General features: G+C 41.6%; 5 protein-coding genes across 6 annotated transcripts; 2 read left to right on the plus strand and 3 right to left on the minus strand.

The window, feature by feature from the left end:
• Positions 1–1,240: 1,240 nt before the first annotated feature.
• LOC104829700 (scale keratin-like) lies at positions 1,241–1,636 on the minus strand. Its single transcript, XM_010564144.1, has one exon. It carries the CDS (start codon positions 1,634–1,636, stop codon positions 1,241–1,243), a length of 396 nt encoding a protein of 131 aa, XP_010562446.1.
• A 6,794-nt stretch (positions 1,637–8,430) lies between these two features.
• LOC104829701 (scale keratin-like) lies at positions 8,431–8,937 on the minus strand. Of its 2 annotated transcripts, XM_010564147.1 has the most exons (2): positions 8,564–8,937; positions 8,431–8,473 (listed from the first exon to the last, which is right to left on the minus strand). In XM_010564147.1, exons 1-2 carry the CDS (start codon positions 8,935–8,937, stop codon positions 8,431–8,433), a joined length of 417 nt encoding a protein of 138 aa, XP_010562449.1. The 2 variants fall into 2 exon arrangements, with proteins under 2 accessions (XP_010562449.1, XP_010562447.1); XM_010564145.1 differs by having other exon boundaries at positions 8,431–8,937.
• Positions 8,938–14,372: 5,435 nt separating this feature from the next.
• On the plus strand, positions 14,373–14,879 carry LOC104829702 (scale keratin-like). The gene has a single exon (XM_010564148.1). It carries the CDS (start codon positions 14,373–14,375, stop codon positions 14,877–14,879), a length of 507 nt encoding a protein of 168 aa, XP_010562450.1.
• Positions 14,880–16,967: 2,088 nt separating this feature from the next.
• On the minus strand, positions 16,968–17,378 carry LOC104829703 (scale keratin-like). Its single transcript, XM_010564149.1, has one exon. It carries the CDS (start codon positions 17,376–17,378, stop codon positions 16,968–16,970), a length of 411 nt encoding a protein of 136 aa, XP_010562451.1.
• Positions 17,379–21,980: 4,602 nt separating this feature from the next.
• LOC104829704 (scale keratin-like) lies at positions 21,981–22,375 on the plus strand. The gene is given in 2 exon segments (XM_010564150.1): positions 21,981–22,062; positions 22,065–22,375. Coding segments are annotated over 2 exon segments (393 nt in total).
• The last annotated feature ends 3,494 nt before the right edge of the window (positions 22,376–25,869 follow it).

Below are 25,869 nucleotides of genomic sequence, written 5' to 3' on the forward strand. Positions count from 1 at the left end.
TGTCACCTGGGGAAAATATTTACTAATGTTTTTATCAGTATGGAAAACACAGCCTTTAATGTCTGTATAAAAGATGCCTATCTGCAAAAAAGGGAAAAGACCAATGATGCTCATGCTTTGCTTGTCTTACCTATTTACTCTGAAAGCACTTGAGGGCGGGGATTAGCTTTATTCTTTGTTTGCACAGCACTGAACCTGCCTCATTTGCAGCTTCATTACAATTTGAATTGGCTATATTACCAGAATCTGAAAAGCCCTGAGTCTCTGCTGCTCCTGATACTATACTACAGTTATTTCTTAGAGGGAATAGGGATTATTCCTCTTTCTTACTGAGGTGGAAAGGCTGATGACTGCAAGAAGGAATAAGTATTAGCTGCTTGGCATGTCTGGCGTTTAAGTACCACTGAGCAATGTTAATGCTGTGCATTGTGTCTGAATTTATAGGTGCAAATTTACATTTGGAAAGTACTCTGCTGGGCACCACCTTGGTGGCATTTGTGGTCATGCTGAGATCAACATGGAAACCCACTCTCTGTTTGGATGCTCATGGAAAGGCCCCACAGAAATAATGTTTAAATAACAGGAGTTAAGATACTATGTTATTTTAAACTTTTCATAACTTCGAGTGATGGAAAGCTGCTACTCAGGAGTGTCATTGCAGAAACATTTGTGACACTGTGTAAATTCAGTCTGTGCTAAAATATTCTGCAGTACTACTGCTCAGTTAGTAGCTTGGTCCTGCCTGTGGGAAGATATCACCCAGGACAGGCTGTGGATGAAGGGAGGAAGGGAAACCAGAAGGCTGCTGTGTGATGCAACAAAATTTTAATGAGCAAGAAATGCCTATGTTTGCAAAGCGAGATATCATAGAATATGAAAAATCTGTTTCCAGACAATTTCACAGAATGTTCAACAAATGTCCTGCTCTGAGATATTGCTGTCCTCAGTTGGCTTTCTTCTGTCTGTTGTGCAACTACTGATGAAGATACTTGTCATTATGAGTGATGTCCGTATGGAATACGCTGCTCCATGATGGTTAAAAAAAATGGGAAAGCTGGAATAGGCAACAATAGCAAACAACAAATGAGAAACTGAAGGGTAAACAAAAAGTAGAAGAAAGATCAGAAATGCTAAGTGGCAGTAGCTCCATTGCAGGGCTGCAGGAACACTGAACCCCCATCCTCATTGCTCTGCATTTGGGCCTTCATGTGTGGCTCTTCTGAGAGCTTCTCTGCTGCCTTTAGCAGGGCCCACAGCTGCTGCGGAGGAGCTGGCTGTACCGGCGGGATGAGTATGGGCTGCAGTAGCTGCTGCTGAGTGTGGAGAGGGCTGAACTCCCATATTCACATTGGGCGCCATATCCCAGAGAGCCCCCATAACCGTAGAGGCTCCTGGAGCTGTAGAGGCCCCCCAGGCCAAGGGACCCCCCAAAGGTGGGTGCTCCGGAGGACCCCACCACGGCTTGCTGGGGGAAGGAGCTGAGGATGGGGCCGGGGAAGGTGACGATGACAGGGGGCGGCTGGATGAAGGCCGTTGAGTCGGGGCACTGCTGGACACATGGCTCATTGCAGCTGTTAGCAATGGGCTGGGGGCAGGAGATGTTGCTGGTGGTGGGGCACAGGTTGTAGCAAGACATTTCTGTCTTGGATGAAGGTGATCCTGAAACACAGAGCACAGAGCTGTGTAAAAACAAAGCACACGATCTACTGGAATGACAGGTCAAGGTTTGGTGCTGGGTTGTTGGGGAACAGGCAAAATGATCACCATATGCATTAGTAAAATTGATGACACTGTTCACACACTTTCCTGTCAATCAACATTGCTCTGATCTTCCCCATCCAGTAATCCCTGCACTTGTCACATTTGCCAAGCCTTCTGAAGTTGCTGCTTCTTTTTTTTTTTTTAACTCGCATTCCCTCCCAGAGGAACAGAGTGTTAGCAGCACATTTTTTACTAAAAACCCAGCACTTGTCCCTGGTGAATGCGGATTGAAAACCAAGAGCTGCAGGAGCTACACCAGAGCTGACCTCCTTGTTAGACCAAATGGGACAGAAGCAGATTTTGTCTTGGGAGAGATGGGATGGAGTCAAGAACCCAGTACTGCTTTAACCATGCATTTCCTCCTCCTTTCCTGGTCCCTGTTTCTTTTTAAGCTCTTTGGGGTAATATACTTTCAGTTGTTCCCTTTTAGTTCTACACTCTTTTAATCTCTGTAATCTCTCTGGTAAACCCCAAAGCATTTGAGCCTGAGGATAGATTCATATACTTGATGTAATATGTACATGTACCCTATAAAATATTTCTAACCAAATACTCTTGGCATAGCAGTGTAATTTCATATAGAGTGTGGAGCAGGTTGGTAAAATGTAAGGAGCTGATTTCCTTCATCAGACAAAAATGCGGTTTGCAAACTGCCATTTCAGTTAAATGTCTGGTCACAAAAGCTTGTGGCTTAGCAGTTTTTCCAGTTAAAAAAAAAGGAAATATTATTTTGTTTATAAAGTAGCCCTGAAACGCAGAGAATCAAATCATTGAACTCAGTGTAACTGAACAGCTAATCTGGATCTGGATTTACAAACGGACATATATCAAACACACTGGATCAGACCACTAGCATATTTCCCTTATTATTATCTCTGGTGAAAATAACTAGGGTTTAAAATAAGCAGGATTTAGTTTTTACCTATCTATAAAAACTAAATACAAGCTAGGATTATTTTGCAATAAAATCCCCATGTAGATAATGCTCTTCCTTCAGCTGGGTCATTAAACAACTTAGGATATGGCCATGTGTCTCTGATTCAGCCATAAACTGAAATGGTACAGGAGAATTCTGCATTTTAAAGCTTATGCCATCCTACATTCTCAATCTGCTAACAGTACAAGAATGCCCAAATATGAATTACAGTGAAATAAATGCCTCAAACCCTGGTCTTGTCTTCTAAAGCCTACCAGTAACACAACTTGCCAATATACTTAAAAAAAAAAAAGAGAGAAAAAGAAAGAGAATTAAAAAATAGTCCTAAAATTTCAAATATAATATTAATGAACAGTATTCTAAGCTCCAGTGCAAAGGCATTTTGGCATTTAGAAAGAAATGAAATGGCATCAGACTTACCTGATGTAGAGGATAGTACACAGGAGAGGGAGATGGAATACTTCTGTGTACCTGCTCCTTTTATACAGTGCTTCAGATTGCCTGGGGGGGATCTGAGGCACACTGTACACATGAAGTCATAATCACCAACCAGCCCAAATTTGAAGCACATAGAACTTCCCAAAGTGATGAAACTGTTTTCGCTTGCAGTTTGCAAAATCACCCCAAATCTCTGAATAGCATGATATGCACATTCCAGCTCCTAGTTCTCTTTCATCTTGAAGCCTAATTGACCAACTTCATTGCTGGTATCATTCCACCCTGCTCACTGGCATTGCAGGATGTTTTAAACTGGTTCTATTTATTTAGCATTTCCTTCATTAACTTCGCGTAATGATTTTAATCAGAGCTATAACCTGCTGTCATATACATGTTTGTATTTAAGTGTTCTAGATCTAGACTGTAATCTAATCTACTCACACATTTTGCAATGAAATGTTCACTGAGATGGAAGACACCTTCTGATCCTTTTCCCACCCACAGCCACAAAACATGAGAGAGGTCCTGTACTTATGGTAATCACAGACGTTGTCTAATGGTCTTTGATTTAGAAATTCTGAGTTTTCTTTGCTGCTTGGCCAGACCTGCAGAAAACATAGTATTTTAGTACATGAAACAGTGTTTAAACCAAAGGCTAAAGTTTTCTCTGAAGGGATAACTATTTTTTCCTTATTTTTCACCTGGAATCTGCAAAGGCACAGAGATTATCTCCCAGGTTCAGCAATATAAAATGGCTGCAAATTCAAACAGATTAATAGTTACTAGCTACTCTGTATTGACATTGCACAGCTCTAAAGGAGGAGGTAACACAAGATAGTGGTGAAGCAAGTGCAAATTTCTCAGTTTCTTTGTGAAATCGTATGTTTCTGTCCACCACTGCATTCATTCAGTCTCTGTCTTCTCTTTCTTTTTGTTCATATGATGGAGTGTAGTTTGCCCTTAGATCTACTCCTTCACCTTACAAAGGAATTGAACCAACGTTTCGCTGGAGGATGTCACAGAAACAATTTTTGAGTGCTTCTTTCCCAGAATTACTGGGTAAGTGGCAGGAAAAGCAATGGAATTATCCAAGGAATAGTTATTGCAACAATGGATTCTTTTTTTCCTCTTCTTTCTTTCCTGACTAGCAGAACATCACCTGCAAAGTGCATATTGTTGCAGAGCCCTTGCCTGCCAAAATTTCAAGTGATTTGTCACTTGAAATTACTCAGGCTTCCCCAATACTTCATGGGGAGGGACAAGAATTTCTGCAAGACAATTCATCTTGTCTCAGACATTTACCTTACCAGAATTGGTATCACCCTCAAAACATAACTATTTTGCTTTCATTGAGTATGGAGACAGACAACAAGCTCAACTGATAAGGAAGGTTTGATGAGATGTGTCCTACCCATATTCCCATATTCTAAAATGCTGTGTAATAAACAGTGCCTGGTCCAGCCTCAGAAATCCTCATTTGCCTATGGATGGGTTGTTTGTTAAATAATAAACACTGCAACATTTCTACCAGAAGTTATACTTAAATTATCAGGTTCTTTTTTCCAAACTTTGAGATAGCCCTAGGGGATCACAAGAGCAATAATACAAAGGTTCTTCAAATATTTTTTGTGTGTGTTTTTAAGCACTTCCCAACACTCCTTAGTGGTTTATGCATGAAGTGGTGCATCATTATTATAATATAAGTATGTGGTTGGATTCAAGCAGCCCAGCATTTTGAAATATGGGTGAAATTTTATTAAATTGTACTGGTCAAGAGCACTCTTCCCGTTCCCTTTACCAGTTCATGATTTCTAACCTTAGGATTTGAGTTGATTTTCTTTTATAATTTAGGTTTTTATTTATTTGCTTAAGTTTGTTTATAAGCTCCTTCAGTGCTGATGTTGTATTAATTCATATCCCCTTCAGTGTCTGTAGCACAAAAATCTGCAATATCTGCCTCTGTCCTCATGTTTTGAAAGCTTTTCCCAGGACTTTCCTAGCCTAACTGTGAGTGGTCTATCTTTTCTTCTCTGTTTTAAACACATGCTCATCTTCCTAAAAAAATATATTTAACAAGTTGCCTGTAGTCTGGCTAAAAAACTGTTTACCTTTGTTGTGACCAGTGAATTTACCTCTAAAATGTGAAGAAATGGTACAACTGGGTAGTCTGGGAGACAAGGCATGAGTCTGGATTATTTTAAAGGTACTTTGTAATGTATTTTTTGATTTTTCCCTTAAATGAGCGGGATGGTCCTGTGGAAATCTTAATTCGAACTTCATAGATGGGTTGCTGATTTCACAAGAAAGACACCATGTTTTATATCAATTATACTTTATCTACCATGGGTAAGGAAGCATGGAAAGAAAACCTGCATATGAAAGCAGATGGCAATCATGATTAACATTTGAGCCACCATCATTATGTCAACCAATAAAAGAAGAGGTAAATAAATGAAGCCAACATAACTCCTCCTGTCATTCTAATGTATTTAATGGAATGTTACCAGGAACAAATCTCACCAATTAAGTGCTAAGATGAAAGAAATATTTGTTTTGTAATTTGCATTTCGTGCAGCATGAGAATTTGAATCAACTAATAAACATAAATATTGAGCAAAGCTGTTTCAACATTTTGAGGTGAACCATGTGTGATAAGCATGGGTTGGTGTTAATGGGAGTCTCAGGTTCTTCAGGCAGTTTGGGGAAATGTATAAGTGCCTCCTCAAAACTGCCTTTTATTTACTTCTCTTGCCTTCTTCTTCCCAGAGCCAGCTATTTTCTAGATATCAGACTGTTCTTTTTCCATAAATTTAAATTAGTCCTCTTTTGCATTTATGAGGAGGCAATATTATATGCAGTTTTAAGGTCTAAGCTGGTATTTTCCACAATGGATTATATAGGACCTGTCACTCTCCACTAGTTCAGATCTCAGGGTTATAATCTGCTAAGCAGATACCAAAACCCCAGACTGCAGCCCTACAAACTGCTCTGTACTCCTGCACCACAAAGGCCTCGGTCACAGCCATGTTTAACAGAGGATATGTCCTCTTGGTAGTTAATTACTTGGTCTTCCAGCTGCTGTTTCAAATTAGTTTGTATGGAAGAAAGCCAAAGCTTGAAAGTCATGTAAGCAAAGCTTTCTTATCCACAGCAAAAAGGGCCTCCAGGGTGTTAGGAATTAGGTGAGCCTTTGGACAATTCATTCAATAATGCATAGCATCAGGATTTTTACACTAAACTTCAGACCACCTGGAACTGACTTTTATCAGAGACAAGGTAGAGTATAAGAGCTACCATTTGTCTGAGGAAGCATGTGACCTCCTATATTACTGTGTTTCCACTAAGTAGTGATTAACCATCACTTAAAAGTCATTTTTCTTACAGGGCGTATACAAATTTGAGGAATTACATCCACAGCAGCAAGTAGATGTTGGCGGGGTAGCTACAATTAGGTGAGATGGATCTGGAACTAAATTAGTGTTGCAGAGGATCCAGACTTCTGTGCCTTTCCCACTTCCATGAGATCTAAGCTTTTCTTCCTGCTCCAGGGGAATTTGTGCTGTGTTACACTTATATTTAGTCATGTTTCCACTCGGCCAATTCACGTCCAGCACCAGTGCCCATAGCTGCAAGGAGCTGACTGCCCTGACCTGAGGGCACTGGCTCAGCCACCATCCATTGTCATCACCTTACCAGCCCAGGTGCTTAGTTCCTTCCTTCAGGACAGGATAGTGGGATCTCTGTTAGCACCCATACTTAGGGCCTCCTTTTGTTATGGGAGCTTTTGTTATAGTAGTCTTTATCACAACAGATTTTCTTACAGGTTTTTAGGACCTGGCAGCAAGTAGAACATCCCTTCTGGCTGTTTTGATACTGGATACCGCTGTGGAAACTGTGGCTCTTGCTGGAAAAGCTATTAAATTTACCAGAGGCAACTAAATAAAAACAAATAAAAGGAAGATTTATAGCTGACTTTTTAGGTAACACGTGCTGAGAAGTGTGCTTTAAGCACTGTCCAGTTACAGAGAGTGGAGCTGGGCATGCACAGCAGATCTTGCCTTTCTTTTTTCATATTCTGCCTTCAGTATCTAGTTGGATGTCCTCTGAACATTGTTATGTTATGCTTAGCCATCCTTTTTACTGTAGTAAAATATGTAGCCTAAGATCTTTTGGCAGCTGAACCACATAAAGAAAACTATCTTGCGAGATAAGCATCTGCTTGAATCAGAAGATGGTTACATGCTTTACTGATAACTTAAAAAGCTATGCCATGTACAGTGCAGTATTTTTGTTCGTTTTTAGGCTACCTATATAATATATACACAAATTTTATTTATATTTAATGTATACATAACTTAAACAGAACCAAAGAAGTCCCAAACCCACAAACTCAGTCTGATATACTGTGAAATTATGCACATGGTCCTTATTGTGGTTTTGAGGAAGCATCATCTGCACACAGCCAGAATTTTGGAGAGCGAGACAATTTAATAGCATGGATCTAGGCTGGTCTGTGCTAGAGAAACACAGAATCTGAAATTCACTTAATATCAGTCACCAATCTTCCATTACGAGCGGTGGAGGTGTAATTACATGTACAACATTGGATTAGAAGTCTGCAGTGGAATAAGTAAGAGCTTAACTTTCAGTGTGTGAATAGTCACTTGTAGTTCAAAGAATTATCGCACAAACTCAAACTCGTGAATGGGGAGTCTAATAAAGTATTTGTAGAGAAGGCTGCTGTTCATCTATGGACAGCACGTTGTGACCATGTTGTTGCAATTCAGTGGTGAAACAGGCCTAGCAAGGGCTCCTCATGGAGATTTTCACTATGTGGGCAAGATTTGCACAATATTATCACAGCCGTATGTACAACAGGCAGCTTTATCCAGAAAAGTTGGCAAATTCAGAATGGATGAGAACACAAAACCACAACACACTTATTTTAAATGATGCAACAGAATTTTAATGAGAATGAAAAGAACAAAAATACATTGCAATATTAAGAATGTGTATCCAAGATGTCAGAGACAAACACATTTTGAAAGATGCTGTTAAAAGTCTCACTGCATTCAGTCACAAGTATGATAAAGTAGAAGATAGTAAGGAATTGAACCCATGACAATACCAGGAAAAAATTCAAAGGGAAAAAAGGAGAGGTGCAGAGCATGCAGAAAGCACTGCACTGAACAGGGTTTGTGAGTGCTTTAACAAAGCTGTCACTCATCTGCTCACTGGTGAATCTGCATTTTGTTTTTTACTTGTACTTTATTCAGTGGATTTTCCTGTTGTGTTTAGCAGGGCCCGCAGCTGCCATGGCTGTACCTGTTGGACCAGGAGGAGTAAGGGTTGCAATAGCCAGAACCATAGGGTCTACCATAGTCATATAGACCCCCGTAACCAAGAGAGCCTCCACAGCCATACAGGCCCCCACAGCCCAGGGAGCCGTAGCCTCCATAGCCATATAGACCCCTATAACCCCGGGAGCCATAGCCCCCATAGCCATACAGACCCCCATAGCCCCGGGAGCCATAGCCCCCAAAGCCATACAGGCCCCCGTAGCCCCGGGAGCCGTAGCCCCCGTAGCCCCCAAGGACGGGTGCTCCAGAGGATCCCACAGCCGAATCCTGTGGGAAGGAGCTGAGGATGGGGCCTGGGAAGGTGACGACAACAGGGGGTGGCTGGATCACAGTTGTGGAGTCAGGGCACTGACGGACGCACGGCTCATTGCAGCTGTCAGCGAGGGGCTGGGGGCGGTTGACGCCGCAGGCAGAGGTGGAACACAGGTCGTAGCAAGACATCTTGCAAGGATGGAGGTAAGCTGCAACACACACTGGGGAGTAAACGAAAGACACAAATTCAGTGGGAAAAAGAGTTTGAAATTTGGACACATGGACTAAAATAATGGCTTTATCTTTCAGGTCTTGATTGTCCTTCTTTTTCTTCAGTATTTTTCATGAGGTCTCTCTCCCTCTTGTAAATCACCATTGCCCAGATTGCACACTGATCAGTCATCTCTTTTATGGTCTCATTCCTAATTTCTTCTACTTGGTTCCCTTTATGAAGTAGTTCTTTGTTCTACGCCCCTGCCAAACACTGCAAAAATATTATCTTTACTTTGTAAATTACTTCCGCTATACTTTGCAGCCACTCTTACAACGTCTGTATCTGAAAGGTCATTTCATGTTTGTTTTATACTAGCTAAAACAGTGTGACCTGACAACCAGCAAAACTCCTGTGGTAAATTAATGGGTAGCCGGAAGAACAACTCTGTCATATTGACTTGCAATGTGCTTCCAGAAGCAGGAGCTAAAGTCATGCTGCCAGTATGCTGAACCTGCTATAAACACAGATTAAATAAGGCATTCCCTGCCCTGAAGCGGTTGCAAAGTAGTTTGGGGGCCACAGGGTGGGTGAAAAGATTATTTGTCTGATTTCCCAGGTGGGAAACTGGTACACTCAGATAACAAGGGCTAGGTTTCTACTGCAGATAAGTATGTTGGGATCTGAGCTCTTCAGAAAGACTTTCACCATAGGATCCCATGGAAGGACTAGGAATACTGCCTGTAAACAATTTTTTTTCCCCACTAGAACCAATAAAATATTAGATTAGAAGAGACTTCTGGAGGTCATCTAGTCCAACTCCTTGCTCAAAGCATGGACAAAGTAAAGGGTAGGTTAGGATCTCCTAGTTTCATCTCTGTTTTCCAATACTTCTTTAGGCAATACTTCTATATTCTTTCTGGTTAAGCTTGTCCCCTCAACAAACACATGCATATACATAGACACATATCAAAAACTCACATGCAAAATCTTTAAAAAATTCCCAGTGATTGAACAAGCTTTCTGATGATGCTTTGGAAGCTGCTTTGATAGCTCAAATTTGTATTAACAGGAAACAATAATTTTTGAAAAACATAGTTTTACCATTTTAAACCCGAATACATGGATGTCCAACACCAAGTAAGAAAAATAAATTCACAGTGAAATAATCCAACATTACTAAGAATCTTCGAATACTTATGGATTATTCTGACCTTAATTAAAACCAGCAGAAAAGAGATACCAGAATTTTAGGAAAGAGATCACATAGAATGATACTTACCCTTTTCACAGAGGTGAATAAAGCAAGTAAGGTGGAATGAAGAGCCCTGAGTTGGAAGAGCTTTTATACAGTTCCCTAGATCATGGGGATCACCTAAGGTGCAATTTGTTCATGTGCATAATTGGGGCAAACATGAAACTAATATGACACATAGGTCCTCAAAGTTTTGCTGACTATTTGTTTATTTGTTGGTTCAAAGTCTCATGAAATATCATAGATACATTTCATCACAGAAGCCTCTTTCACCTTGAATGGTTAAATGTCATATTCATTCCTGTTATCATTCCATTCACATCCTTGGCGTTACAACAACAATTATACTAACGCTCTTCCTTAGCTTGTCCATTATTAATGGCAAAACTTGGCTGCTCACTGCATGGCTGTTGTCAGCTGATGTGCACAGATTTTTCCATTAAATCCAGGCTGTAAGATACCTGCAGATGAAATGGAGTTCCATTAAAGCAACTTTGGGGTCGTCATTTTTATCTTTATCATTTGCACTCTCAGCTACTTAATATAAGACCAATTCTGCACCCAAAGGAAGCCATAGAAAACATCCTATGGTCCTTAAATGGTTTTCTATTGTTCGGCTTTTGCTTCTGAATAAAATGCTGGCCTCGTCTAATGAATAAGGGACTTGGGGAAATAACTCCTACTTTCTTTGTTGTGCATTCAGCTGTGGATTACTCTCCCTGTCTTTTTCTCAAACGCTGGCAAGTCCTTTGAACAATTTTAAGCAGAAGGTGGAGATAGAACCTCCTTTTAAACTACTCATTTTTTTCTAACAGGTCTCTCACTGTATTTCAACACAGGTTGGAGTCTAGAGGCAAACTAATACTTACCCTTTCTGTACTCAAGATTACAAGGCACTTTCTTTGTGAAGCATTTGTCACCCACATTTTCCAGTTTTCCGTTTCCTGATACAAAGCCTTCAGGGATCCATTTATATGTCCATCTTCAGATCAGGCAATATTGGAGACTACTGAGAAATGAAATTAAATGAAACATGATGAGTAGCAACTTGCTAAAGCTCTCTGGAGATATGCTATGATAGAGACAGAGAAATCATTTACACAGATAAAGGATGATCATTGATAGAATTGTAACATCTCAAGAAAATAATTAAATCCTCTGTTTCTGTGCTCTGATGTGCAACTGAAAATTATAAAGATACACTGATTATACAGCTTATGAAATGCTGGATTTATTTAAAAGTTTATATTTCATTCTATACTTCTACACTGAAAAAAACTGAAGATCCACAAATCCCCAGTTTTCAGCCATTAACTGATTATACCAAGGACACAAATACCTTGACTTACATATTTTAATGTGATGTCATTCCATAATTGCTAGGCACCTAAATCCAGGCACATGTCTTTAATCTGATTGTAAGAATGCATTCTCAAACCATTAGTGAATAGTTCATGGCATTTGAAGAGACTTGCTTTCTGGAAGCTTGAAAATATTACTGTCCAAAAAAACTTCTAACCACCTCAAAGGCTGAGAAACCCACCTCATAATTTAGAGATAATCTATGGCACAGAGCCTTCAGTATTAAAATAATACATCTGTAAACAAGGGAAGAACCAGCCTTTGTTTTGCATGGTGCATTCCAAGTTCATAATTGTTCCCTGTTCACAGAAACTGCCAGCTCAGCCCTGTTCTGGATTTATGGCTTGCAGCAACAATAGTGTGTTACAGGAGGTCATAAGTCCTGAGAATCAGTCAGTAATTCAAAGCACTTCTGTCACATTTCAATTTTTGCACCAGAGGATCCATTTGTACTGAAAAAGCTTAGGTTTCCTCAGGCCTATTAGATATTCTTAAGTACCATCTTTGTACTGACAACATCAAACCAACAATACCTGGAAAAAGTCTCTTTGGGATCTCCAATCCCTTAGTAGCTTTAGTTAACTTCAGAAATTCATTCCTTGTTTATCTCTTAAAAAAACAAAAGCAAGCCTCAGGAAGATAAAGGCTTCCTCTCCATCTGCTATGTGAAATTCTACAGACTTAGCCCTACACATTTTTATAAGAGAATACAACTGTTTATGTGACTGATGAATGGAGAAACTGATTCAGCTCACATCTGCATGAAAAGAGTTCCCAGCACTCCAAAACAAAGGATTTCACCATTTTTTCTGTCAAATTTAAATTTCAATTTCCACATAAGCCCTATTTAGAGACTAAAGCACATGTTGCAGGTCCCGGGAGTTGCTGCTGCTCTTCTGAGCTGAATTGTGCCCATTACAGCCAGTGTCAAATACTACTGGAAAACATAATTGACTCCCAAGGGTGCTGTGTCCCCCAACCGTTGGTGGGGAAACTAAACACGCAGAAACCACCCCCAACCTTCCTGAATATCATATTGACAGTTTTTAACTTCTGTCCTGGCAGGTTGTAATGTGAATTATATGTACTTAAACAAAAATCCTGCCTGTGACAGCAGTTTGTAATTCTGATAAACCCATGAGACACTCTCCAGTTGTTAATACAGGAGGACCTGGCTTAATAATTTCTGTTGTAATTTCAAGGAAGTGACTGAAATAATGCCAGGTATTAATTTTCCCCAAGTCATTACAAAATGAAAGAATTCTCTATAAGCTAAAGTGATGTTTAGGTCCTTATTACAAACAGATTTGAAAGGACTCATAAACTCCAGTAATGAACACAGCAATTTCATCACCTTGATGAGTTACATGTGCCTGAAATTGGGCTGGACAACCAATGCTCTTCTTGTACCTCCAGCTGCTGCAATATAAAAGCTCTTCCATCTCATAGCTCTTCCAAACACTTCCCTTGACTTCTTGGTGACTTGGGTAAGTCTGATTCTTCTCTGTTGCTATCAGTGTATCTTTTTATTGCTGGTTTCAACTTCAGTTAATGTCCACCAACCATACTGTCGAGTGTATCTGCATTGCCTTGGGACAGAGATTCTAATGCTGCCTCTGGGGTGGCAGATACACCCCTATTTGGTGCGTGGGGCTCTGAGGAGTTCTCAGTGTCAGAAACACTGGACCCTGGAGCAACTGGACAATGTTTTTAGTCACCTGGTTTAGTTTTAGGTAGTCCTGGGAGGAGGGGGGAGTTGGACTCAAAGATCCTTATGGGTCCCTTCCAACTGGAGATATTCTATAATTCTTACTTCAATGCATTTAACCTATTCTAAAGTTTGCATATGAGGTTCAACATTGAATAAGGGCATCACCACTGCAGCCATTCATGCAATCTGAGATGAACAAGCAATATATTCGAGAAAGTTGTGTGTGTTGTCCCAGTACAGCAAATCTTCTGGCTGTCCTTTACTTTCTTGCTTTCATGTTCTTTCTCAGAACCCTTCTAAGGACTTCCAGGACATAGTGAGTGGAGAAGAGTGAAATCACCCTTGGAGAAAATAACTAAATTTAGAGGGGAGAATATAGGCTGAATTCTTGGGTTTATCAAGGAGTCCTGGTTTGTCCTGGGAAGAATAATCTGAAATGAGTTTTTTGAAAGACATTAGGGACTAAAACACTATTTATATTGAAATTGTCCAGGCTGTATCCATACAGTAGCTGCATAGGTGGGAGTTGGGATAATAATGCTACCATCTGTCCTTTGTTGTCTTGTCAAATGGCTTTCTGAGCAATCTGGGCAGTCACAATCCTATAATCTGTTGTTCCTACAACTCTCAGCAAAATTGGGATGAGTGGGAAGAAGAAGCTACTGTAATTAAGATATTCATGAACTACATCTCATGTAAACCTGCTGAACCCAAATCCAGGTTCTCCTACTGACTCATCAGATGACCTTGGACAAAGTCACTTTGCTTTCTCTGTTTTTGCTTCTCAATGTTCAGTTTAACGTGTACAAATATATCTAAGTTCTTTGCAGGATATTCATGAGGGACACCACTTTCAGAGGTAGGCATAACATTTCCCATATGCTTCTGTATGCGTAGACATCTTCTAGAGAGTTTTCGAAAATCTGATTTTTGAAAAAAGAGGATTATGATTGCAAAGTGGGAAATCAATTTATTTACTTGTACTTGACTCATTATTTTAATGTAAACTGTTGAATTTTGAAGTCTTTGTCTTCTACTTAGTCTAATCATTAGTGTGTGTTGCAGCTTACCTCCATCCTTGCAAGATGTCTTGCTATGACCTGTGTTCCACCTCTGCCTGCGGCGTCAACCGCCCCCAGCCCCTCGCTGACAGCTGCAATGAGCCGTGCGTCCGTCAGTGCCCTGACTCCACAACTGTGATCCAGCCACCCCCTGTTGTCGTCACCTTCCCAGGCCCCATCCTCAGCTCCTTCCCACAGGATTCGGCTGTGGGATCCTCTGGAGCACCCGTCCTTGGGGGCTACGGGGGCTACGGCTCCCGGGGCTACGGGGGCCTGTATGGCTTTGGGGGCTATGGCTCCCGGGGCTATGGGGGTCTGTATGGCTATGGGGGCTATGGCTCCCGGGGTTATAGGGGTCTATATGGCTATGGAGGCTACGGCTCCCTGGGCTGTGGGGGCCTGTATGGCTGTGGAGGCTCTCTTGGTTACGGGGGTCTGTATGGCTATGGTAGACCCTATGGTTCTGGCTATTGCAACCCTTACTCCTCCTGGTCCAACAGGTACAGCCATGGCCACTGCAGGCCCTGCTAAATCCTACAGAAATACCCCCTGAGTAAGGACTAACCAGCAACTGGGAGATACAATCTTGATCCACAGCAGTGGTCCCAAGGGAGCTGTTGTGAAGTCCTGATCACTGCCACCCCACTGCAACAGAGCTGGGAGCACACTGCACATCCTTAATTTCTTCACCCTCTACTCACGGTCTTTTCCATCTATGTGTATAATGGGTAGGATAAAACAAGTAATTTATATTCTTATAAAATGGCACTTCACTGTCCAACTGAAGAAGAACAATTACAGAAGGAACAGCCTCCACTCTGATGCATATTCTTGATATTCTACAATGCTTTTCTGTGAATGTTTATTTCTCATTAAAGTGATTCTACTCTGCATCAAACAAATCAACTTTTAGTTTTAATTTCTTCTGCTATGGATATACAACTTTCCTCTCTGCAAATGGGGAAACTCAAATCCTTACGTAGGTTGAAGCTCAGACTTCAAAAACACAGCTGAAATGGCCCAGCTATCAGTAAAGTCAATCACTCTTTGTTGCACTCAGTGCACCCATTTGGGGCAGGAATCCTTCCTCCACAGCTGATCTGGGTTACAGCAATAACATTATGTTTAGAAAGAAACCACACTAAACCTCCATTCTCTAATGAACTACTTGAACATCTTTGCGGATCATAGCAGGAGTAGAGCTGGTGGCTCAGCTGAGGCTGGATTCAAAGTAAATTATGGGCAAAAGAGTGGCAGATGAGGCCCTCAGGTGGGAGGGATGCTCCTGAGTCAGAAGGGATTTAGGGAGGTGGGGAGAGGGTGGTAAAGGGTATTGGCACAGAGCTGCTGAGAGGGAGAGGATTGGAGCTGCGACAAGGAAAAGAGCTCTTCAGGGGTGAGTAGACTATCTAACAGACCTTTTAGATGAGGACTATTGTGGGAGAGGCTGAAAGTTAGAGCAGCTGAAAATGGGGGTTTCTGTTGTGAGGGTTTCCCAGGCAGAAGGAATTGGGAAACACAACAACAGTGTTGAGGATATGTATACAGGGTTATGACTTTTTCTACCTTTTAAGCTTTCCAGGCACTATAACTCTGTTCTATCTGTTCCAGCTGTTCTTGCTGGCATAGATGAATTAGCCCTTGGTGTAGCTGTATGGAGTAGCTGTTTTTCTGTCAAAAAACATCCAACACCTTAGATTTCATTATTATACAGAAAGACCATTACCCACACTTCAGATTTAAAAGTTCCCTTGTATGGCCCAGAAAACTTTCTTTAAGGAGTTGACAGAATATTAATTCAACTTTCTGCAGAGACTATTACTGAGGATGGAGTTTAATTATTTGAGTGAGATCCTGAAGTTCAAGGAGATGAATCAAAGAGTTACCTGGAAGAAATTCTTACTAAAGTCTAATGTTTTTTAGGAAAGGGTTTAAAATTAGTAATCTACCATTTCATTTCTCTACCACTACTAATCTGTAACCAGTGGATGTACCACCAAGAAGCCAAATTCTTCAAAAATTTCAAGAATCTTTATCTGAAAAATGGGGACGGCAGGACAGTAGTTCCTTCTGTGCTGAGGGCTTTGTGCTGCTTTTGTACACTTAAAATCCCTGTTTTTTTGGGGCAGGATGTTCAACTTCATAGTTTAAACTGTTATTGACAGCTGCACAGGTTAGATTTCTCCCAAGACAAATAATAAGGGTGAAAACATGAGAAGAGAATACCAGAACATGACAACTTTGATGCAGTAAACTTTTAATGATAGTGAGAAAAGAAATACATTTTCAGAATCTCCAAGTACAGTTCTCCAGTCAGGGATACATTCACATGTGATTGATTTTTTTTTTTTTTTTCCTTCCTGAGTCTTAGCTGTTGATTTGAACAGACAGGAACTGTTTTGAGCAACTTTGTTACATGTTTACCCTAGGCAACATGGAAATGTCATGGGAGAAGCATTAAGGCAGAAACTGGAAGTAGAAGAGGAGAAATTCAAAGGGGGCTGAAGGGATACAGCTCTGTGGTCTTGGAACAGAGCAGTGGAGGTTCAGATCTCTTTAGCTGTGAAACCATCACATCTCATTTGTTGTTATAGCTCACTTGGGATATTTCTGTAGGATTTAGCAGGGCCCGCAGATGCCACGGCTGTACTGGTAGGAGTAAGGGCTGCAAGAGCCGGAACCATAGGATCTACCATAGCCGTACAGGCCCCTGTAACCCAGGGAGCCCCCATAGCCATACAGACCCCCACAATCCAGGGAGGAGCCCCCATAGCCATACAGGCCTCCATAGCCCTGGGAGCTGTAGCCCCCATAGCCCCCAAGGACAGGTGCTCCAGAGGATCCCACAACTGAATCCTGTGGGAAGGAGCTGAGGATGGGGCCTGGGAAGGTGACGACAACAGGGGGTGGCTGGATCACAGTTGTGGAGTCAGGGCACTGACGGACGCACGGCTCATTGCAGCTGTCAGCGAGGGGCTGGGGGCGGTTGACGCCGCAGGCAGAGGTGGAACACAGGTTGTAGCAAGACATCTTGCAAGGATGGAAGTCAGTCTAAAACATGGTCATTTATGTTAACATTAAAGAAATATCAAACATTAGGTTATGATGAAGCAGTCCAACAGGGTCTCAGTAACAAATCTGGGAAGTAAACATATTTTCTATTACTGTTCTTCCTAGCAGTGTAATCTGGAGGCTAGTTTTGACTTCAGTATGACTAAGTAGTGTACTTTTCAATTGTGTCTTTGGTATTTCCAGATGAGCTATTTTTGATAGTATTACATCGTTATTAGTTGACGTTTTCTACTTGATAAGTTTGATCTTTCCTGTTAAAAACTCAGCAGAACTCTGCTAAATGCAGCCATATACAACCATGCATATGAATTATTCTTTACTTCCTAAAATAGTCAAGGAATTCTTTGGCAAGCTAAAATGTTACAAGTTTGGGATTTAAAACTGCTTGATATACCCTTCTTCTGCAGCCTATCTTTACAGGACCTAGTAACAAATGAGAAACCAAACATTATTTCCAGCAGCAAATAATCTAGAGATCACTGTCAGCCTGGCAGTAACTGGAGAGGACTTGGTCCTGAGTTAAAATCAAGAGTTCTTGACAGCAAGTTAAGTTTAGCGAAGTTTGAGACAAATCTGACTTACCCAATTCACGAAGGTGAGAAAGGTGTGAGGAGTGGATAGAAAGACTTAATGCAAAGAGCTTTTATACAGCTGTTGGTTGCCTGGAGGACATTAGGCATCCTATGTGTGAGTTCATAATTAGGTACCAACCCCAAATTGTAGAACAGGTAGTTCCTCAAAGTGCTGAAATTGTTTTTGCTTATTACTTGTGGGTTGCAGGCACTTCAAACCCACACATAGCGTGACATGCACACTCCACCACAGACCTTTCTATTATCTCCAGGCTTTATGTGTGGAATTACTTTTGTATTCCATTGCTCTCTTTAGCATTAGGGGAGGAAGTAAGCTGACTTGATTTAAGAGTCCCGCATAATTAGGATGCCAGGAGGACAGTAATTTCTTTTGTCCAGCTACAGATCTCTTAGTAAAATAAATCCCATTTTGTCTCAAGGTATAATGTTGATTATACTATCTCAAATGAAGGCTGGAGACAAATAACAAGGGTAAAAACATTCTTTCTGCAGACTTGGCGCACTTCTACCTCCAGCTACTCAATGCAAACACAATAATCTGGAAGATCCAAAAAGTGTAATAAACAATGAACTGATTAAGGGAAAGATCCAAGTGACCTTAACTTACCTATTTTAATGTGATAATCGCTTATAATAGGAGGGTGTATGCATCCAGGCATACTTTTTATATAATTATGACACAGTATGTACAAGCTAGTAATGGATGCTCATGAGGTATTTGAAAATCTCTTGGAATGTTCTTGTAAAACTTTGAGATGGCTTTTTTCTGTATTATAGCTCAGGAAATCTGCATACGTATCTCTAGATTTGGAAAAGCTCATAATTTAGAAATAATATGTGGTCTGAAGATAACCGTGTTGATGATTATGATAACCATGATAATGATATGGTGTTACAATAATGGCATAAACAAAGAAAGAAACCTCAGCAAAAGCCAGCACCTGCCTTTCCCAGCAGATTTCCACCTCATAATTGCTCTCTATTGAAAGATGCCATCAAAGATGGGGTTAGCTGCAAGATCGGTTGTAGACCAGGATCAAGGATGACTGAGAAGCAAGCTAGAAATTAAAGGAAACTTCAGGAAAATGCACCCTCTCAAACTTGTGGATCAAACTGAGCTGAAAGTTTTGAGTATCCCTGACTGCTTATGATTTCAGAAATTCACTGGGAATCTGTCCACTTTTTGATGACACTTTAGATACTTTGATGTCTAAAAGGTTGCTTTTATCTATCGGATACACAGGTGAAACAAGACCTGCAGGAATCCTTTAAGACCTGTGAATGGTCTTTGATTTAAGCAGTAGGTCTGAGCAGTTTTGAACAGCCAAAAGGAGCCAGTTCAATGTACCTGCAGGCATTACAGAAGAAGGGCAGAGATAACACATAGAAGATGAGCAAGTGGGACACCAGTAATAATTGCATATTCTGGGATGAATTTATTGAGTTGATAATGTTATTAGACTGTGGCTTAGCCTGTTACTCTGAAATCTCACTTCACAGCTCTCCTTCCTTCAAAAAAGAAAGTTTTTCTTTTTTTCTAATACAGTTAAATTTGGGGGTTCTCCTATATAACTTCTACAAAAACACACATCTATCTCAGTAAATCAAAAATTTAGATATTAATTCAATGTACACTTTGATTATTTTGAGCTTTTGATCTTGAGCATTAAAACTATAAATATCTCTCCTTTCAGAACTAAATTCATCTTTGTCGTGGTTTCAGCCCAGCCGGTAACAAAGGACCACGTGGCTGCTTGCTCACTCCTCCTGCCCCCCTCCGGTGGGATGGGGGGAAGACGGAGGAGAGAAAAAAAAAAAACCAAAACTGGAACCTCGAGGGTTGAGATAAAGGCAGTTTACTGGAACAACACAAAGAAATTGCAACAACAACAACGGTACTAATGAAAAAGTATACAAAAAGAGTGATGCACAGTGCAACTGCTCACCACCCGGGACCCGACGCTCTGCCACTTCCCCCACCGAAAAGAAGCGCCCACCCCCCGGCCCGCTCCCCATTTATATACTGAGCATGATGTCACATGGTATGGAATAGCTCCTTGGCCAGTTCAGGTCAGCTGCCCCCGGCTATGCCCCCCACCTCCCAGGTTCCTGTAAAAAAAAATAACTCTATCCCAGCTGAACCCAGGACAACCTTTAAGCTGTAGTTTGGGGGTGAGATAAAATCTAAGGCTGTTTTGGACATCTGCCACTGTGTGTTCAGGAATGCTCACAATATAATTTGATTCACAGAGTACTGAGAATCCTCCATGGACTCCAATATGAATTGTATCACATCTCAGAAATAAACCTAATCACAGAAAAAATATTGCCCACCTTGCTGAGGATTTAATGATAGACTGTATTTTGTCCTTAAGAAGAGAGAAAACTTATGTAAGGGACTTCAAAAGAAACACCTCACAGCAGGTTATTTCCGATAAATGTCTGACTGTCATATAATACAGCAAAAGAAGAATATCTATGTATAAGCCGCTTACTACGTGGTGCAACTCCAAAGAGAATAGAAAACTGATATTAATTTCATGAATCATGTTTTAGGATGAAAGATGCATTAATTTCACCCATGACTCTTAGATGAAAGAACCTTACATGATGTAATGCGTGTGTTATGTTACATGATAATTGAAATCAAGTAATAAACAAAAACAAAGTGAAACAATTTCATCGCTTTGCGGAGCTATCAATACAAAAAATGTGCTGTATCAACTAATTAGATCCACGTTCACAAAACCAGCTTCTCATGCCTCAGGCAGTCTGAACTGTATAAAAGTTCTCTCCACTCAGGGTTCTTCCAACCTCTTCTCTTTGCTTGTTCTTCTCAGTGAATTGGGTAAGTCTGATTCTGCTCTTTACAGCTATTGGAATAGCTCTTTGCTGTACAATTTAATCTAGGATGGTATCTTCCATTAAGATCTAGTGGGTAAAATTTTAGGTGAAAAGATGAAGCTTACAAAAATGATTAAAAGTATTATGGACAGCTATTCTCTGCATTCAGGGTTGGCATTTAATTTCAAAGAAAACTAAGTTTCTTGATATGGCAGAAAATTAAGTTCATTATTAGGTTACTTCCAACAGCTGAAGAAATGATGTGACTAGTTCAATATGCATTCCTCTTCTCTGTTTGTTTATATGGGTAACTGGAAATTATTTGAAAAAGTTTAAATCTTTATGGTTCACAGGGAAATGCTGAGCTTAGAAGCAGACCTTCTCCAGTTTATTCTATTACAGATCACTCAAAGTGCTTTTACATTAATTCAAGATAAATGGGCATGAATACTACCAGAGATCAGGCACTGGCTTAGATACAGTAGGGCACAGAAGAATTGAGAGCTGTTGAAAATGCTCTGTAAGAAATTTATTTAATTAAGAGAAAGAGGGATCATGGAGGCAACTTAAGGAGCTGACAGGCAAAGCACTGGGTTTTTCATGTTGATGGGGTCAAGTTGTTTGGGGTGAGACTTTTTCAAAAGAGTTCGGGGCCCGTAATGAACACACTGTGTTGTTAAGTTAGTCATAAATATCTCATTGCCCTGATTAAATGTTTGGAAACTGGGGACAATAATCTTTGCAATTCCTTTGTAATCGTCTCATCAAACAAGTTACTGAGCAAATCCTAATACACAATGACTTATAATCCCTGTTCTGACAAGGCTCAGCACAAAGGAGATCAGTGGGAATGAAAAGTTAGAGTCATGAAATCATGCATAACAGCACACTCCATTCTTGGAGTTCCAGTCCTTGCTGATCCACTGACTCACCAAAGCATCTGAGCAAATAATTTGGCTGTTCTGCTTCAATTTTCATTTCTAATAGACATGGGCAAAATGGTGTACTTCAAAGCACTCTTCTCTGAGGAAAGTCAGTGAACTCTATAGCACTTTTATATATGTAAATAATGTCTTGTACTTGGTAAAATCACCTTTTGTAGATTGACTTCCACCCCTGCAAGATGTCTTGCTACGACCTGTGCTCCACTGCTGTTGGTGGCATCAACCGCCCCCAGCCCCTTGCTGACAGTGGGAATGAACTGTGTGTCAGTGCGCTGACTCTACAACTGTGATCCAGCCACCTCCAGTCATCATCACCTTCCCAGGCCCCATCCTCAGCTCCTTCCCACAGGATTCAGTTGTGGGATCCTCTGGAGCACCTGTCCTTGGGGGCTATGGGAGCTCCCTTGGCTATGGGCGTTATGGCTCCCTGGGCTATGGGGGTCTGAATGACTATGGGGGCTCCCTGGGTTACAGGGGCCTGTATGGCTATGATAGATCCTATGGTTCTGGCTCTTGCAGCCCTTACTCCTACCAGTACAGCAGGTACAGCCGTGGCAGCTGTGGGCCCTGCTAAAATAGAAATATCCCTTGACTAAAGAATGACTGGCAAATGCATGATACATTCTTGGTCCTCAACTGAGCTCCTAAGTAAGGGCAGGGCATCAAAGACTTCCACTTAATACAGTGGAGTCAGAATAGCTCCATAAATTAAACTTCTCGTTTCCTTCTTCATTTGTTTCATCTCCCCTTACTTGCCCCTGCCAGTGCCCAAATGTGGAACTCCACCATCGTCCCACAGGGCACTTGCTTGTCTCCACAACAGCCACCGCCTGGGAGAAGCCTGAAGGAACACCTCTCTTGAAGCCCGGGGTGACAACCTGCCTGCCTCTGCCTTGTGTGTCTTTCTGCAGTGGGTGCTTTCCTGCACTGCAATAAAGCAAGCCTGCATCCAACACCTGCCTCTCTGCCTTTCCTTTCAAGGCCTAGCGTGGGCTGCAGGGCTCCCTCGCCCTGCATGTGTTCCCCGCCAGCCAGGCCAGGGCAGTGTCTCAGCCCCAGCAGAGCCTGGCTGAACTGCCTTTTGGGAGACCCCACAGCCCTGGCCACACACAGTTCTGCTGTTACGAAACCTATCTGTCCAGTCTCTCATTGCTACTGAGCTACAATTATTGTCTCCCCTACACTATTTATTCTAGTTGCCAGACTTCCAGGAGTTAGTCCATTTTTTAAACTAGTTAGTTTAGTGCTGGAATTACTTTTAATTTTATATCTTCCCAGATGGTGTACTAGAAATCATCAAGTTGTGTTCAAAGACAATGTAAAAAAAAATGGCCTGAAGCTCTGTCAAAGCATATTTGGAAAAGGAACAATAGGAGGAAGGTAAACAATGGGAAACAATTTTTAAGATAGGTATCTGATGAGCAAAGATCAAATAGTACCTCTTTTTTTTTTTAATCACTGCTGTGATAACAATTGCCTCAGGGAAGTTTTGGCTGAGTGTAAGTCAGCTGGGTGAAGTAAAAAATATGAACTAATGCATTACAGAGGATTTACCTATTACTTCACTGAGATTCTTTCAAAGAAAAGGTCTGTGCATGAATGTACAATTTCTTTATCTCAACCCTCTGTCAGTGTCATAGACTAGCAAGTCTGATTTTGACAGGCAATTTGATGTTCCACTCATGAATCTCGCTTTTATTTCAATAAATTACTATTTAATTTTTACTGATTAACAAATACTTATTGAAAATATTTTGACTAAAAAAAGCTCTTCCCTGAAAGGTTCTCTTCTCTCTGCCTGCTTTATCCTCCCTGTCTCAACACTGCCTGCCCTCATGGCCCTTGGATTTTTGGGAAAGGTCTGGGTGGATCTTAGAAGGGACTGGAGATTGCAGGGCCCAGCTGAGAGCCCTGCACCATGAGTGACTGGGATGTGTGAAGAGCCCAAGCAGCTGAGGTGGAGAAGAAAGGTTCCTGCCTCTTGGGTACAAGGAAATAGCTTTCTGTCCCTGCTGTTCCTCTCCATCCTCACATGGCTTGAGGCAAGGACACTGCTGCCATTCCCAGGAGCACAGCAACCAACCTCCTGGCTTGTGTCACATGAGCCCTGCATCTCCTCGGCTCAGGTAGCTCTCTTGTGCTAAGCAAAGCCCTCTTTCCTCCCAGCTAGTTCAGCCCAGTCCCAGGCAATTCCTGGGACAGCTTTACAAAATGAAGATGCCTGGTTTCATCTCCATTTCTCTTCTGCTCAACACCAGGGTCCTTGCTCTCATGCACAGCCTGTAAGAAGGACTTCAGTGTAAATCATACATGATCACAGCTGAGCACCTGAGCTCCAACTGCCAACTTTTCCACTGATACTCTCAATGAGGCAGTGCCAGGCAGGTACCAGCCAGCACCCAATTAGATGTGTATCATGTCAGACAGCAAGTGCCTAGCCCAATATAACAAGATTGGTAAGAGCTATTAGCATCCAGCTAACATGATTACGTAGCTTCTATTTGGGCTGGATGCCTGTTCAGGGTGAGCTCATGTCTGATTGCAAAATAGTACATAGAGATACCCTTTCTGTCAGTGTCTAATGTTATATGGGAATTATAGGAATGGAGGGGTTTTACTACATTTGTTGCTCAACGATCAGTCTCAGAAAACCTCAAATTATTTGTTTTCATTAATGGCATTGGCACATAACTTGGGAGCACTCTGTTTTATGTGCTGATAACATAAAGCTGAGTGGCATTAAACAGGAGGGAATCAGACTTTAAGACAGGTAAAACAAGATGGCTTAACTGATGGGAGTAACAGTAATGGTATGATCTTCAGTAATACAGAGCAAAGCCATGCACCTGCTGACTATGGAGAAAAGATCTGGTGTAACACAGGCCATAATCAGAAAGAAGTGACAGAAGAGGAAAAATTCACTGAGTAGCCCCAAATAGGTGATGGTAAGGAATAGGGAGATTGTATGTTCTTGAGTGAATACATTGTAAATAGAGAATACCAGAGAGTAGGGGTAGTATAAGCAGAACCTGTAAAAACAAGGGGAAGAGCACACCCAATTTCCCATTTACTGCTGACGTGGGACTACTTCTCCAAAAAGACAGGGTGAATCCAAGAAATTTGAATGGCACTAATCTTAAGTCAATTACTCTCACACATACCACAGTAAGGGGTAAAAATCATGTTGTTGGATGGGTCATCCTGAGTAAAACTAAGAAACAGATGATCTGTATTTGCTTTTGACCTCTAGCAAGCAACAAATTCCCTGAATATGATACAGTAAAAGTTTTGTCGACGTACAAAGATTTGAAGAGTGAGAGAGCAGCATCACACCTTCTTCTGAAAGACTGTGAACAGTAGCTAAGATACCACCCTCTAATATATGAATATTATGGCCCAAATATATATCTATACACATATTTATATATAAGTATGCATGCATTTCTCGAAGAGGCATCTGCAGTCTAACCACGTGAACTCCAATCATGCCAGCAACTATATAAGTGAAAAATTCCTCTCCCTAATTAGAAAAAAGAAGATTTTCCCTGAGATCAGCACCACTCATCTGCAGCTGGAGAAGGAGAAACCAGGAATCGCATATTCTCTCCTGGGAATGACAACAGATATGGTATCCCAAGGTAAATATGGAGAAAACAGCATTTGCACTCCCAGAGCTGCCAGGGACTGAATGTGGGAAAAGGAGGGAGGGACAAACGACATGGATGCAGGAAAGCTTTATTGTGCCCAGAGGAGCAGGAGAGACTGTCAGAGAGACGGTGGGCAGGACCCAGAGAGGCCGGTTGCCACGTGTTGGGGGAAGCAGAGGGATCTTCCCCAGGGCATCGCTTCTCGCTCCAGATGCCCCCTTGGCGCGGCATCCCAGATCCCGAGGACTTGGCCCATCAGCCTCGCAGGGCCTTTCGGGTCCACCTCCTGCCCCATCCGACAGCTGGGACGAGAGGGGAGGGGAGGGGAGGAGAGCAGAGGGCAGGAGAAGAGGGCAGGGAAGGGCTGAGGGTGGGTGGCACTGCCGGCTGCCCAGGCGTTGGCTGGGGCTGGCGATGCTCA

This window comes from Haliaeetus leucocephalus, unplaced genomic scaffold (genome assembly GCF_000737465.1).
Source record: "Haliaeetus leucocephalus isolate CR32 unplaced genomic scaffold, Haliaeetus_leucocephalus-4.0 Scaffold175, whole genome shotgun sequence".
Classification (NCBI taxonomy): domain Eukaryota; kingdom Metazoa; phylum Chordata; class Aves; order Accipitriformes; family Accipitridae; genus Haliaeetus; species Haliaeetus leucocephalus.

Coding starts and splice junctions, on each gene's coding strand:
- LOC104829700 (XM_010564144.1), bottom strand. CDS start 1,636: ATGTCTTGCTACAACCTGTGCCCCACCACCAGCAACATCTCCTGCCCC.
- LOC104829701 (XM_010564145.1), bottom strand. CDS start 8,937: ATGTCTTGCTACGACCTGTGTTCCACCTCTGCCTGCGGCGTCAACCGC.
- LOC104829702 (XM_010564148.1), top strand. CDS start 14,373: ATGTCTTGCTATGACCTGTGTTCCACCTCTGCCTGCGGCGTCAACCGC.
- LOC104829703 (XM_010564149.1), bottom strand. CDS start 17,378: ATGTCTTGCTACAACCTGTGTTCCACCTCTGCCTGCGGCGTCAACCGC.